This window comes from Aquila chrysaetos, chromosome 2, assembly GCF_900496995.4.
Source record: "Aquila chrysaetos chrysaetos chromosome 2, bAquChr1.4, whole genome shotgun sequence".
Classification (NCBI taxonomy): Eukaryota; Metazoa; Chordata; class Aves; order Accipitriformes; family Accipitridae; genus Aquila; species Aquila chrysaetos.
In genome coordinates this window covers 62522076-62537785 of record NC_044005.1, presented here as the reverse complement: position 1 = coordinate 62537785, position 15710 = coordinate 62522076, and the positions used below count along the sequence as shown (strand labels likewise).

The following is a 15710-nucleotide window of genomic DNA, read 5'->3' as shown; positions in this document are numbered from 1 at the left end:
CCAAAAGGCGCAGAACAGCCTGTGTACTATTTCACGAGACTCTCACAACAATGACTGTAGGTAACAGCAACATAGCTTTGGAAACATAGTTTCAAAATCTCCCACAGAAAAACACTAAGATACAGGTCTCTAAGAAACTTACAGAAATGAAACTGGGATATTCTCCACCGAGTAAGTCTCTAGAAATTTCAGGCTAGTCAGCCACTTCACACTACATTTATGATGCAAGAGTCAAAGCTGAAATAAAGCAACCACCCATGTCCAGAAAACAAAAGTAAAACCCATACAAGTTTTTATTTATTTTAATTAGAAGTAAAATAAAACGTGACATTTCCATCTAGAAGCCACTGACATATGCTGTGGTAAATTCAAACACAGAGAGGTGGTTTTAGCTGTCAGATTCCTCCCAAATTCAGCTTCTCCCTCTTGCACTGTAGCTTTGTGCAAGCCCTGATATGCCTGAGGACACATCTGTTCAAGGCAGCCGCTGGAGTTCAAGCTTATCGGCGGATGGTGCTTCAAAGACGTCATCTTCAACACTTTCTTCTATCGGCTTCATTTTTGCCGAAGTTCTCAGGTAGGGAGACGTCCGGCCCGGGCCTGCCACAGTTACAAAGAAATTACCAATTAATTTAATGACACATACCTGCTACATACACCTATTTGTGACAAAATGTACACCATCTGATGATCCTGTCCTGGTTGCCTCGTGAGATGATTTTATAAGTGAAGGTTTCTTTGTTATTCGGCCACAGGCATCAGGAAATTCTAGATGTGGGACAGCCATGCTGCTACGAACCAGCAACGCCTCTGAGGTTCAAACCCTGTGGCTGGCCACAGGCACAGTATTCTCCCCAGATTCTGACTGCTTGAGGTGCCCAACGCTGTGTCCCTGGCCATCGTTTTCTCACCGTTACACTCACCCACTAATTCTTCTCCACAAACGATATGTGAATGACTGCCCTAAGTACAAAAGGTATTTACGTTTGCCTCAGCCGTGAAAAAAAATCCCTCAGTGTACTGGGCAAACCTCAGGTAGGTACCTGATCACAGCCCGAACTGCCTTAAAAGCAAGATAATGTAAAACGTATGGAAAATATAATACCCCCATAAACAACCATAGAGAAAACAAGACTAAGAGGTGAAAGACACATAACTTTTGAGTGACAGTGACTTTGCTGCTCTAAGACAATCTTTCAGAAAAGCAGTGCCTCATAAAGCTTGCCAGAGTGGAGCGCACACAATGGCCACTGCTGGTAAGACATTAAATGGAGTTTTTGTGCAAGTTACCACTGCAATCTACCTCTACTGGAGTTAAATTTTCAGCATGAGGGTTAAACCAGAGAGCTCCTTTGACATCAGCCAAACAGGTTTATTTCCCATTGTTCACTCTGAAATTGCTTCCGCACTTGGACAGTTTTTCTCTCGGTACCCTCTTCTAGAGTTAAACCACCACAATGGTACAAGGTTGCAAACATCTAGCATATGATGACCAAAAAGACTACGGAAATCTTTGAAATATCATTTCAGAAGAAAAGAGCAAGAGGTAGTGGTCCTGTCTGACAGATAGTCTGTATACAAGCTAAAAATTCAAATTTTCTTGAAAAAAACACCGATAGCCATAACATAACTGTTATTGCAGGGCTATTCTTACTACTTTAAAAAAAGTTTATTAGATATACAGTAAAGTGCTCTGCTAAGGAAGCCTACTTATGTAGATGGACTCCTTTGTGCTGCATATGTTACACACAGAGAACAAAATACTAGCTACAGGCAAGACCAGCAGGTTATCACATTACTGCATGTTTAAGTCACATTCACACAAACACTATTCAGAATTAGCTTTTTAGAACATTTTATGTTAAAAATGTATTAGTATTTTCTTTTACCATTCAAAAACTACCATGATAAAGGTTATTTGCACACATTTTTAAATACTGGAATTGTTAACCACTTCTTTTTTACTTTATTACTAGTTTATTACCATTTTTAGACTGGTTCTCTTTTTAACAAAAAAATGCTTAGTTCTCTCCAGAAATCAGAAGTAAGAAGCCATAAGTCTGTTGAACAGGATCCGATATTGGGTCTAACACTGCCAGGTTGTTTGGTTCAAAGACATGCCCTTATTTTCTCCAAATACAACCCCCTTGTCTATTGATGCCTCAATCCAGCGTTGGACAGTTGTTGAAGAGACAGTCTGATCCTGAACCCGGGCCTTCCATACATTACTCTGATGCACTCTCTTGAGGACCTAAGCTTAAATGCCTATTAAAATGGCATTTCCCATGAAACCCAATCCTGCTTTTAACCACAAGCTGGGTATAACATAGGGAGCACACATAGTGAGATAATACCAATAAAAGGATTACCAAATCAAACCTTTTCTACGTTCCTGCTTAGCTTAGAAGTTTGCAAATACAGATTCATAGACCAGCAAATCTGACTGATCTAAACCAAGCAGCATAGAAAAAGAGACTGTATCACTAAGTATGTGAATGACTATCAAGCAGTAGAATTATTGAATAGAAACTAATACCAAAATGTTTTCTAAAAGACTGAAAGTTAGGTGAAGCTACCCTTGTAATCATGTTGAACTATTTCTGCTTAACTCAAATTTTTGAAAAAGAGATGCATTGACTTCATTTACTAATAAATTACATACAGATGGATCATGGATGTCAAGCACAAGTACCATGTTATAAACAAACCCCACTTTAATACCTTTTTGAGGATGCTTGCTGAGTTAATGTGATGTTATCAACAGAAAACATCATGCTGCAAACGACTCACTCCGTAAGCATTATAGAACTCTTGTTGGTTATTTCCTTAACATAAAAGCAAACAGTTAGTTGGGTTTCTTCGTTAATTAAATTCAAAACACAGTTTTGTTAGTAAGTGTAGTTTGGGGCCCTCTAATTAGTATTTTCCACTCTTTCACTACTAAACACTTTGAAAAAAGCTTTATATCAATGTCTTAAGAAAATGACTCAAAGCTTATTGTTTGTAGCACAGATAAAAGCATCATTTAAAAATTTTAGATTATACAAAAATATAAATGTTCAATTTTTCAAGAATATGGAAATTAGGTAAATAAAACTTATTTGTATTGTTGTAGTCAAATATCTTATTTGTAATGGGAAGCTTTTGTCCACAGAACAATTGATCACCTAGCAATGGCAAGACAGTATTCCGGTAGAGCTCCTGTACAGATAAGTTTCTCTTACTAATTTCTCCTTCCAATTAAAAAAAATTAAAAAGTTTGTCATTTCCATATGTTCCTCACTAAATCTTCTGGAGTTTTGGGGGTGGTTTTTGGTTGGTTGGTTGGTTGGTTGGTTTTTTAAATAAACGAATGCATGATTGCAGAAGGAGGATCCAGGGGAACAGCACTGGGACAGTATGCCTCAGTATGTACCTCATACTGAAACTTAAAAAACAGACCAAAAAAAAACCCAAAACCTGACTGCTGCACTGAGGGCACCCAGGAGAAAGTTTTTGAAAACACAACAAGTGGGAAGACAAATGGCAGTTTTTTTGTTCACTTTTCCCTGTGATCTGAAAAAAAGTGCATACATGGCCACAATCCAAATTGAATATAAATCTTTAAGCAGAGCTCACCTTGGTAGCAAACCTGTCATTGGCAATGACAGTACCCAGGAATAACTAACAAGCTATTTTGGCAAGAAGAAAGATTGAAGCGTTACAGTTTAGTGAGATAAGTAACCTTTCAGCAAGAATTTTTATCAGCCTTCTACAGAAGTCAGAAATTTCACATTAATTAAAATGCACAGAAGAAATAAAGGACGGTATTTCCCGAGGTGTATGATAGACTGCTGTATGGGTAACCCCTCTGCCCCCCCAGAAGTAAGGGAAGTATTGGGCTCGGGAGGCTGCTGCCACACCTACTGTTTCCAGTGGGGTAGTGACACTATGAACTTCACCAACTGCTGTTGGACTGAGCAATTTTGGAACATAAAAGACATTTAAACCCCTCTTTTGGGGAAAGTACACCCCACACACCAGAAAATATGGTACACAAACCAAGGAAAAGTACAACAGAGGAAAGTGTATTTATCAAGTATGTGCTAAGCATGGATGCATCTTAGGGATTAATGTCATTACAGCTGAACATGTCATGCATTTAGATTACTCCCAAAGCTGAAATACTGGTCTCAGTGTTCTGCTGCTAAGCCTGAAAGAGAATTTTAATTCTAGCTGATTGCAGAAACGCATTTTTACAATTTCTTTCAGGCTTCTGAGTGTGCAACTTTGTCCAAGGATGCTCTATGCAAAGGAGTGGCTTCAATTTCATGGAGCTTTGCCGTGGAACAGGTGAAAAGCCAGTCGAGAGCTTATGGGTTAAGATCAGAGAACAGACCAACACAGGAAACTTCATGGCAGGTAACTGCTACAGGCTGCCCGATCAAGAGCATGTAGATGGAAGCCTTCTTTAGACAACTCGATGAAGCCTCACGATCGCAGGCCTTGGTACTCGTGGGGAACTTTAACCAGCCCGGTATCTGGTGGAAAGGCAACAGGGCTGGGTGCAAGCAGTCCAGGAGATTTCTGCAGAGTGTACCAGATAATTTCTTCACAGAAGCAATCGATGAGCTGACTAGGAGAGGTGCTCTGCTGGACCTGTCACTGATGAACAAGGAAGAACCCATCAGGGAGCTGAAGGCTAATGGTAACCTTGGCTGCAGTGTCCAGGAGCTGGTGGAGTTTAAGATATTGAGAAGTGTGCAAGACAAATAGTAGAGTTACAACCCTGGACCTGAGGACAAGGGACTGTGGCTTGTTCAGGGATCTGCTTGTCAGGAACCCATGGCAACATGGACTGCAAGGGCAAAGGGACCTGAGGACAGATGGTTGATCTTCAAGGACACCTTCCTCAAAACACAAGGACAGTCCATTCCAGTGTACAGAAAGTTGAGCAAGCATGGTAGTAGGCTGGCGTAGATGAATGGGAAAGTCCTGAGAGAGCTCAAACACACACACATGAAGTGGAAGCATGGATGAGCTGCTTGGGGGGAATACAGAAACATGACCCAAGCATGCAGGGATGGAATTAGGAAAGCCAAAGCTCAGCTGGATCTGGATATAGTGAAGGGCAACAAGAAGGACTTCTACAAATACACTGGCAACAAAAGGAAGACCAGGCCCAGAGGCCATGGTTCAGCGGGGCACAGGACCTACGGACATGGAAAAGGCTGAGATATTCAATACCTTTTTTGCTTCAGTTTTTACTTTACAGGTTTGTCTTGAGGCCTCCCAGTTCTGAGACTACTGGTAGAGACGGGGAGAGCGATACTTACTTGACTTACAGGAAAGACAGACTGAGTTAGGGACCACTTAAGTCAACAGGGCAAACACAACACTCTGGAAACACATGGGCTGTATCCAAGGGTGCTGAGTGTTGGCTGATGCAATTGCAAGACCTCTCTCTATCATCTTGGAAAGGTCATGGCAGTCAGGGGAGAGAAAAAAAGGCAAATGTCATGGCCATTTTCAAGAAGGGCAAGGAGGAGCATCCAGGGAACTATTGGCCTATCAGCCTAACCTCAGTCCCCAGGAAGATTATGGACCCCGTCTTTCTGGAAGCCATGTCCAAGCACATGAAGGACAGGAAGGTGACTGGGAACAGCCAGCATGGATGTACCATGGGCAGATTGTGCCTGACCAGTCTGACCACCTTCTGTGGTGAGATGACGGGCTCTGTGGATGGAGGGAGTACAGTGGATGTGGTTTACCTGGACTGTAGCATGGCCCTCCACAGACTGCCATAGAATCCTTCTAGCCAAATGGGTGAGAAATGGACTAGATACATGGACTACAGCTTGGGTAAAAAATTTGCTGGACTGCTGAGTTCACAGGGTGGTGAACAGCAGTTCAAAACCCAGCTGGCAGTTGGTTAGCAGCAGCATCCCTCGAGGGCCAATACTAAGGCCTATAATGTTCAATACATTAATGACCTGGATGATGGGATGGAGTGTACTCCCACCAAGTTCATAGACAACAGCCAAGTAGTGAGGGAAACTGTTGATAGGCCAGAGGGTAAAAGGCAGCTAGTCAGAACGGGCCTTCAGAGGCTGAAGAAAAAACTTACAGAAACCACATGAAGTTCAACAAAGGCAAATTCCTGCACCTGGGACACAACAAACCTACATAGCAGTACAGCCTGGGCATCAACTGGTTGGAAAGCAGCTTTGCAGAAACAGGCCTGGGGGTTCTGGTGGACACAAAATGGAATATGAATCAGCAGAGTGCCCCTGCAGTGAAGAGGGCCATCCATGTGTTGGGCCATATTAGCAGCATATGTTGGGCCATATTAGCAAGAGCATAGCCAGCAGGTCAATGAAAGAGATTAATCCCCTCTATATGGCACCTGTGGGACAGGATGTGGAGTGCTGTGTCCAGTTTTGGGCTTCCCCATACAAGAAAGACATGGACATACTGGAGCGAGTGCAGTGGAGAGCAACCAAGATGGTCAGGGGCTGGAGCACGAGACGTACACGGAGAGGCTGCAAGAACTGGGTGTGTTCAGCCTTATGGACAGAAGCTTCTCAGGGGATGTTACTGCTGTCTTCAGCTACCTAATGGAAGGGTATAAAGAAGACAGAGCCAGACTCTTCTCGGAGGCATGCACTACAGAACAAAGGACAACAGTCACGAGTTACAATAAGGGAAACCTTTTTCACCGTGAGGGTGGTAAGGCCCTGGAACAGGTTGCCCAGAGTGGTTGTGAAATCTTCTACCTTGGAAGTATTCAAACTGGACATGGCCCTGAGTAACCTGCTCTAGCTGACCCTGCTTTGAACATGGGGTTGGACTAGATGATCTCCATAGGTTCCTTCCAACTTCAACTGTGCTGCGATTCTAAATGTCCTTTCAGGGAACAGAGGAGAAATAAAGAAAATAACACTGGAATTTTCATCAAACTTTATCCCAGCTGTCATCCTCAACATTGTAGTAGGGTGAAACACTAGCAGGGTTTTTGCTTCCACCTATCTGAGCATGCAGACTATACCAATGTTAAGGACTGAAAACAGATAGGCCCTCCAAGTCTGAAGGAGTTCCTGGATGAGAACTGTGAGGAACACAATACAGAACAGATAATTAAACCGGAAATTCCAAATACTTCAATCACCTTCTCTTCTTAGCAGAGAGTTTAACCATAATAAGTAACTGGCAGTGAATTTTTTTCCTCATATATTTGAATTCTAATCGCTAAAGCATAATGTTTCCCAAATAAAAATAAATAATCCTATATGATGCTTTTAAATTCTGTTAAATTAACAGCTTATGTCAAATGAGAAAATTGAGCATCTTCTGGTTTTTTTTGTTCAAAAGCTGCTTGCAGAGTTCAGGCTACTGTTGAAATTAAGATTCAGGAAAATTAAAAGTAAAAAATAACAATAGCCTAGACAGAATCATTTAGAAGGTTTCTATAAAGGAATAAATTCCAAGAATAGAAGCAAAAAGGTCAGACTTGGTTTCTTCCCTCACTTCATCTCATCTGCTCTCTAATACTCCTGTCATACAAAGAACAGGGGAGGAAAGCCTGACAGGATATTTGGAGATTTTCCAGGTGGCATCAAAACATTGCTTGTACACCACATTTCTCCAAACCCTGCCAATGCAAACTATCTCAGGAGGAAATGCAGAGCACCAAGTTGCTGACGGAAAAAGTTTTGTTTAGGTTTTTCATTTCTACAAGCACCAGTCACAGACCAAAGGAGATACTGTGACAGGCATTGTACATTCACAGTTTTGCCCCATTGCTATAAACATTCCGTATTATGCCTACACATTCACATTATGCCAAAAATTATCACAATACATGCTGGGGTTTTGCCAGTATCTACATGAGATAGCTTCAGTTAGCATACAAAGCCTTACGTATCTTACGAATTCCCTACAGTTAGGTCCCTCCACTTAGTCGATGTGCAGCAGCATCCAAAAAGCTACAGTCTGCTCCCACTGAAGACAACAGGAGTTCTACAATCACCTCTTATGATCAACCAAGCTGTGTTCAAAACTGGCATGAACTATTTTGAGCACTCACGAAGAGACGATGCAGAGGAAGTCCCGCGAAGAAACATCTGCAAACCATCCTCACTGTCACTGGTACTGGCTATACTGTTTCTCATCTGCATCACAGAGAGCTGTGAGCAAAGACTAGGCTGCCGATCAATCTTTTTTGAAGCCTAAAAAGGAATAATAATTATTATTTTAAAAAAGGTATCAAGTAAATTAAAATAAAAATGGAAAATAACTATCTCCTCTGTAGCAGGTGCTCTGGTCTCAGCTGTGACTATTCATGAATCAAGAAACTGGTTAGAGCAGAAGATTCTATGCAGTGTAAATTGATTTAAATGAAAAGAGAAGATGCCAGTAATATATTGGAATTAGAACATTGACAAGCATGAAACCTCAGATTAATTATTCAATTTTAATTTTGTTTTGCACTGGATTTTTTTTATATTTTCCTACAGAAAGGTTAATATTTATTATTTGGTAATTCATTATTCAGGTATGATGCTCTGCAATTAAATACAGCCTTTATGATGAGCCTGGTGCCCCTTGCTAAACAAGACAGCATGTTATACAGAGTTTAGCAATTTATATCTTAACAGAAACATGTTCACTTTCCTGGCTTTTCATTTCATCATGTTAGAAAACAGTGAATGTCATTTGCTCGTAGTAGATGATCATTTGGCTCTTGATTTTTGCTGAAGGCAGATTAAATGCATCACATGAACATTATCCTCTGCCTGTCAAATGGTCTTAGGAGCTTCCATTTGCTTTGAGTAGTCTTCCTGAGAAGTCTTTGTGCTGTAATATTTATATCAAATGATACATTGTTCCTTGTTAGGTATTACTGCAAGTCAGAATGCTATTTTAGGTGTATGTGAAAGGTAGTTACCAATGACAAAAGAGTAATGGATAACTCCACTTTACTGAACTTTAAAAGTCAGGAATTAGCATCCTATTTCATGTGGAGAGGAATGACTGTTTTCCCAACAGTAGTGAAACATCTCCTTAGGTAGGAGAAAATCACAATGTTCCTTACAAATAAATAGATACTTTTCTGTTTTCCAATATACAATGAATTGATATTCTTATCTTCTTACTACCATCTTGACTATGAATAATCTATACTGAATTTGTTTTAGTTGTCCTCTTGTACATCCCCTGTGTACAGAAGTCAACTACAAAATTTTCTGTTGAGATTGTCTCCAGCTAAAATGCATTAAAGACACCGATAATGTATATAGTTGACAATGAAGCCTGTGAGAAGTGACATGCCCATAGGGTGCTGGCAATGGGGAAATGAAGAATTTACTTGATAGACATTTCTTGTCCTATGTTTTGTAGGAAGGGCTTGTGCAACAGGATTTGCATTTGAGGAAGAATAAAAAGGTACTACAAAATCTCCCAAATGCTCACTCTTAATTTTTATAACATACATTTTCAAAAGTTACTTTGATAAAAGTTACAATAATTTTAAATTCATGTGATTACTGTCACTAAAAATAGAGTTGGTACAAACTGAAGTTAAAGTGTGCAGATGTTAAGTCAACAGAGGGGCAAAGCTTGGTGGTTTTTTTAATACGTAAAAGGTATGATAAGGACCTTTCACTTAAAAACCACCAATTACAACATTACAATGAGTACTTCATCATACTTCCATTTCAACAAATATTTATACTAGTGCTGAAGCTCTACAGTGCCAGAAGTCAGCAGCACAAGTTTGTGGCAGATGACTCTGTATACTAGGCATGACACCCTAATGCTGTCATCCATGTGTGAAAAAAGAAAATGAGGGAAGGAAAAAGGAAAGAAAAAAGGAAAATAAAATAGACAATAGAAAAGAGCAAAAAGGAAAACAGAAAAAAAAAAGAGAAAAAAGAAGAAAGAGGAAAAAAGAGGGGAAAAAGAGCAAGGTGAGAAGGAGTGTGGAGAACAGCAGTCTCCCGGGAGAGGCAGTCTGAATGCACACACAGGAGGCATGTTGCTACACGTTCCTTTCAGATGCCATACTCCAGAAATAACTTACTGTCTATGTAGATGTGGGTTTTAATACAGAAGACTCCCCCGTAATTCTTTTTTGGTTTTGTTTTTGTTTTTTTAAAAAGCAGCTTTAATCACATAATTTTTAAGATGTATTTTATAGATGGTACATTCCTGCTAGATCATTTTTATCTTACTGGATTAGTAAGATGAAAACAGTGATCTGAAATAGTTTTGAGGATCTCATTACAGGACAGTGTAATCCTCTATTTCATTGACCAGAAGGCAGAATAAGCAGTGCTTTATTGCTGTTAAATTGTTTCTCCAGCAATTCTTTCTTTTCTCTTTCTATAGCCAGTACAAAATTGAGAAAACTTACAATGCCTAATTAGCCAAAAAGACATTACAAGTTTAGCCTGTTGAAGTCCGTTGTATAGTTGCAGTCATTCCTTTTGGATCATTTTCTAGTAAATTCACAACTTTGCAGAAGTAACTATTTAACCTATATATGAGATATTCATGGGCAATCTGATGACAAAGATTTTTGCTCTGAGTTAGTGAGTTAAATAAATACAGACAGAATACGAAAATACTGTATTATAAAATTATAAAGCTTTTCATAAATGATGGTGAAAGTTCTTCAAATAAATTATATATGAGAACCTTACAGCCACTACATAAATAATAAAAAAACCCACCAGCAGCCAAGTTACAGTCCAAATCTTGAAAAGCCATGTAACTAAGTAAGGACACAAAATGAAAGTAAAACAAGATAATCAATATATCCATGACTACACCCAGACCACTTGCTGTGACACCTAAAACACACTCCCTCTACATGCAAAGAAGAATAAGTTATATTCAGACCACTGAATATTTTATATTTATTTATATTTTATATGTATTTCATGCCTCCTTCCACTAACTACATTGTATCAACCTAATGTTCTTTTTTTTTTTGTATTTGCAACCCTCAAACACATGTTGAAATTACTCTTCTTGGCAATAAGTGTTACCCAGTTGTTTGACCCTAGCAAGCAAATTCTATAAGAAAAAACCCTGAAGCTTCTTTGTATAAAGGCACCCATTTGTTAATGAGAAAGGATACCCAGGGAGAAGCACCTTTTTAGCTACTGGCCATCATGTCTACCAGTTGGCTAGAAATACTTGTGCTACTGATCACTTCTGAATCTCAGTTATTCATCTTTCTTGCACATTACTGTGCTAACTTTAACCAATATTGCTTCGACAAAAACGTTGTACTTTGGCACTAAAAGGCAAAGAGTGTGAATTCAGCAGCTGATACCAGCAAGTTAAAAAAAGGTGCTTTAAGAGGATTTAAAATTGAAGTAACAATACATTTGTGTGGGGGAGTAAAATTCCCAAATGAAACTTCAGTTGCTTACCTTGTCATTTAAGGTTGGGTCATTCAATGAATAGAGTTTATTTGTAATATCTTTGCCAATAAGATACTTAAAGATCTCATAAAGAAATGGCTCAGATTCCAGAAAGTAAGTCAGCCTTTCCCTGGACCAGCACAGGAACTTGCAGTTATCATCTGCGATAATGGTGACCTGAGAAAATACATGCTCAGAATTAGCACTTCTCTTTTCTTTAAAATAAGTGATACCATGTTATTTGTGCCTCCACTTAAAATAACTCTTAAAGCAAAAAAACTTTTCAGTATCCCTCAGAACGCGATATTTACAAATATAAAACATCTCAGATATTTATTATCATCATATTTTTAACTGATAAGCACAGCCAGTTTGTTTTTCAGAAAACCTGGGGGGAGATACTAGGGGAAAATCTCTCATAAGTTCCCAAACTGTAAAAGCATTTATGTTAGAGATTTACAAATAAAGTCAGTCCTGCAGTGATGACACTGCTTGCATCCCAATATGCCTACATGTCACTTGGTTTTATTTTATGTCACTGTCACCAAACAGGAACAACTGGTATAATCCAAAGGTTTATTTACTCCATCAAAGAGTTTTTAGTGATTTTGAAAAACATATTTTCATCTTTCTCTCTTCACTGTCAGCCCTGCTGATCGCACAACTACCACCTTCTAACAGTTGAGGTAAGGCTCCGTTTGCTCAGTTACTGATAATTCAGCTACCGCTAGTTCCAGAGGGGCTTATACCCTCTCCAGGGAGGCTGGACCCGCCAGGTTCGTGCCCCTGTGCCGGCAGAGGGCAACGGCACACCGAAACCTGCCCCGCTCGCTCATACCCAACGGCCTGTTTTGCAAGGGAAAGGCAGGCATCGACGAAGAAATCAGGTGCTTTCTGCTATTACAAGCTAACGTTACCTCCTGAAAAATTAAAAATATATAAAGCCTAAGAAATAATGGGAAACAGTCACGTATCCGTGGATTTTGACTTCACAGCCTGCAATATAAGCACACAGGCTGAGGAAGAATTTGCCAGCGTTGCCAGCAGATGGGGTCCTTAAGATTGAATCCGTGTCCTCTTGCAATGGCAACGCTGAGAGTGTTTACATGGCAGCAACAAGCAGAACTCACGAGTGAAGGACGTACGCCGTGCCAGATTACAACACTTTTTAAGGCAGGCAGAAGTTGAGGCATGAGCCTTTTCCCTTCAGAGGGACCGATTCATATCCAGTCGCTTACGAGAGAAACAGGCTGCGCCAAGAGGGCGGCCGCGCTGCAGGACGCCTCGCTGCTGCAAAATGAATACATCTGGACAATTCTCTCTCCTTGGCGTTAAGCCTAGTATTTGACTGGAACATATGACATCAATCACTGATTTTAGAGTCTACATTGCTCTCCTTCCCTCCCCTTCTGCCAGGTTATCAGTGTGGATGTACCCAGTCAGCCACAGCCCGGTCATTATTACACATACCCAGTTAAAGAACACCAAGTAAGAGGTAGCAAAATAGCCATTTCAGCACTATGGGGAAAAAACCTTCTCTAACAGCATTTTTTTCCACGTGCTATGGTATAATATATCCTTTAATGTACTAGCATAATTACACTGCTAGAGACATATACCCTTATTGCTCCCCGTGTGAATATTTTTATTCAAAATACTGTGATCTCTTTCAGCTTACGTTGCTTTAACAACTTTCAGAATGACAGAAGCATTACTATGTTTAGATAAATACCAGTTTCAAACTACTAGTGCCTGAATTTTTAGTCTTTCATTTTAGTAACACCAAATATTACAATAATTATTTTGCCTTTTCTGGTTTTGAACCAGTGATGAGATTGCTTACATCATCTCTTCTTCCAGTAAAGCTATCTCTTAAATTATTTGTCCTGAATAATCTCTTAACACAAAATACACTAGGAAACAGTAAAAGTGAACAGAATAGCAAAAACCAGACCGCTCAGTGAACATCATCATAATCCTGTTTTGCAGCATTTAATTTTAAGAGTAATTCTTGATGTGGTCCATCATGAAACACCAGTACTAGAAAGCTAGCAAAATAATGCAAGCCAAATAGTTCACTGTTGATCAAATTCATACTCTGCTTTTTAACGATCTCATCAGCTCATGTCCAGTGACATTTAAACCAAAGTATACCTGGAATTTCTCACCCCGGTTCATCTGTGTTGATCGAAATTCAGGAGAATCTATAAAGGCACAGGGGTAAATATTATGCAGAAAATGCCCTCGATAAGACACCTTCATTCTGGAAATAAAAATATATGAAACAACATTTTAAAGTCATGGAGGTTGATTAATATAATTTGGATATGATTATTGACAAAGGTAAAGCAGTAGGCAACAGGCAAAAATATGTTAATCTTCTGGAATTTCAGCCCCAGAGCTACCCTGTTTTCTGCCTAAACCTCCATCACTTCCAAGCAGAACAGGCTGCCAGCCAATTCAAGTTGCCGAGCATGGTGCATATCCTCAAAACGCCGCTATTCAAAGTGAAAAAGGTCTGCAGGGTTATGCTATACAGCCAGACCAGAATCAGGTTTCCTTTACATAACTGGCTTTGCAGTAATGAGCAGCTAGTGACTTCAGAGAAAAACAATGAAGCCTGACATGACTGTTGCTATCAACAGAAACTGTTTAAAATATTGGCCAGAACTTAGGAAGAGCTTCAAGATTACAGCCTGGCCATAGGCATTTATTTTACCCCTTCTCATCTGGGTCCTGTCAGCCTCTGGGCACTACACCTGCCCCTCTCCGCTTGCATGTACGTGTGCAATGAATCAATTCCAATAGGCCTGTTGTTTCAAAGTCTACTGGAGGAATATTTTTTCCTTCCCTCATGCACAATATTTTTAAACCTTAAAACCTGAGAATGCACTGAGAAGAGGACTTAGATATCTAAGACTCAAACAAATCTCTTGCTTGTTCTGGAAGACACTGCCTTTGATATTATACAAATATAAGTCCCACTAAAATCCACGCAGCTACACACACCAGTAGAGACATAATATGCTGCCCGTAAGAGACATCACTGCCATTTGAAAACAGTGTCACAAAATAGTCTATCCCTACAGACTATTCGGCTATAGACTATAATGTGCTACAGACAAAAACATTTAAAAAGCCAACAAAAACCCCAACAACTTTCTAATCTATTCAGCCATCACACAAAGCATAAGACTGTCCCCAAGCTTTATAGAACCTACTTCCCCTTCAGCAGGATGCTTAGCCTATCATCAACTGATGTTTTATCTTCTGCAGCATAGGCTTGACCTGTCTTTAAAGTCTGAATGTTGCAGAATTGTCCAGTCAGTCTTTGGAAGAGCTCTGGAGGCACATGGAGAGGTTCAAACATTCTCCTGTAGAGGCTGCTAAGCTCCTTCTCTATCTTGATCTAGAATGCAAAAACAAAAGACATAATAAATACAGATGCATTAGTTTAAAAAGGGTAAGACTGCACACATGCTTTAGTTGCTACATTTGAGGAACATGTGTCTTTGTTATGTTTAGGCAAGGAAAGAAGTGGTATATGTGTGACATCTATCCACAAACACTGCCTATGACAGGGTGACCAAAACCTTATCTAAAATTAGCCAGGCTAGCACACTGGTGCTTTAGAATGCTGTTCCATCCAAGTGGCACATTAAATCAGACACAAGTTGTCTTCTGAGACTTCTGTTGATGTAACAGCAAATAGGACTTGGGCCAGAATTACACAAAAAAATGAGGTTGCCTGCATTTTTCACACCACATGCACACCTCATTCTGGCCATCTCTCAGGCTCTCCTGGGAGCTCCTTTCATCCCTGAGCTTCTTAGCTTACTTGCAGTAGAAAAGCAAGTCCTGAAAAACAAACCCATCATATTGAAACCACATGTGATGAAGGAGGAAAAAAAAAAACATTGCCAGCTGAACATCCCACATCTAGGAGCCCACCCAAACTCAGGCAGCGGCAATGAGGGAAAGGATGTTGGCTGAAATCCCAAGCCTAGAAGTCTTTCCTGAATGAAGGCAGCAGGGAATGAGACAGTGTCCCCGCCTCCCTGAAAGCAGAGGCAGCCTGAACAAAGCCTGCATATTTGCTGGGAGGAAAACAAATTAGAATGGTAAGCATCAGATAATGAAAAGATAAAATATACACAGAACAGAGAATAAGGAAAAGCAACCAAGAAAAAAGGCAGGAAAGAAGAAAAAGTCACCACTTCAAATGAGAATATGCCAAGTTTACGCAATTTTCTAGATTTTTTTGTATTTCAATATTAAGAACAGGGGAGGAGAGAAGGT

At 39.9% G+C, this 15710-nt stretch overlaps 1 protein-coding gene across 9 annotated transcripts in view; it reads right to left on the bottom strand.

The window, feature by feature from the left end:
• Nucleotides 1-286: 286 nt before the first annotated feature.
• The window catches only part of BVES (blood vessel epicardial substance), a 59421-nt gene continuing 43997 nt past the window's right edge, over nt 287-15710 (bottom strand). For 5 of the 9 annotated variants that reach the window (XM_030042158.2, XM_030042155.2, XM_030042166.2 and 2 more), the window contains 5 exons: nt 14633-14820; nt 13566-13674; nt 11421-11588; nt 8066-8207; nt 287-600 (listed from right to left, as the gene is read on the bottom strand). In XM_030042158.2, coding sequence (XP_029898018.1) covers nt 476-600; nt 8066-8207; nt 11421-11588; nt 13566-13674; nt 14633-14820 — 732 coding nt within the window. In that variant the 3' untranslated portion in view covers nt 287-475. The other 4 variants (XM_030042173.1, XR_003927482.2, XM_030042176.2 and 1 more) reach the window with 4 other exon arrangements.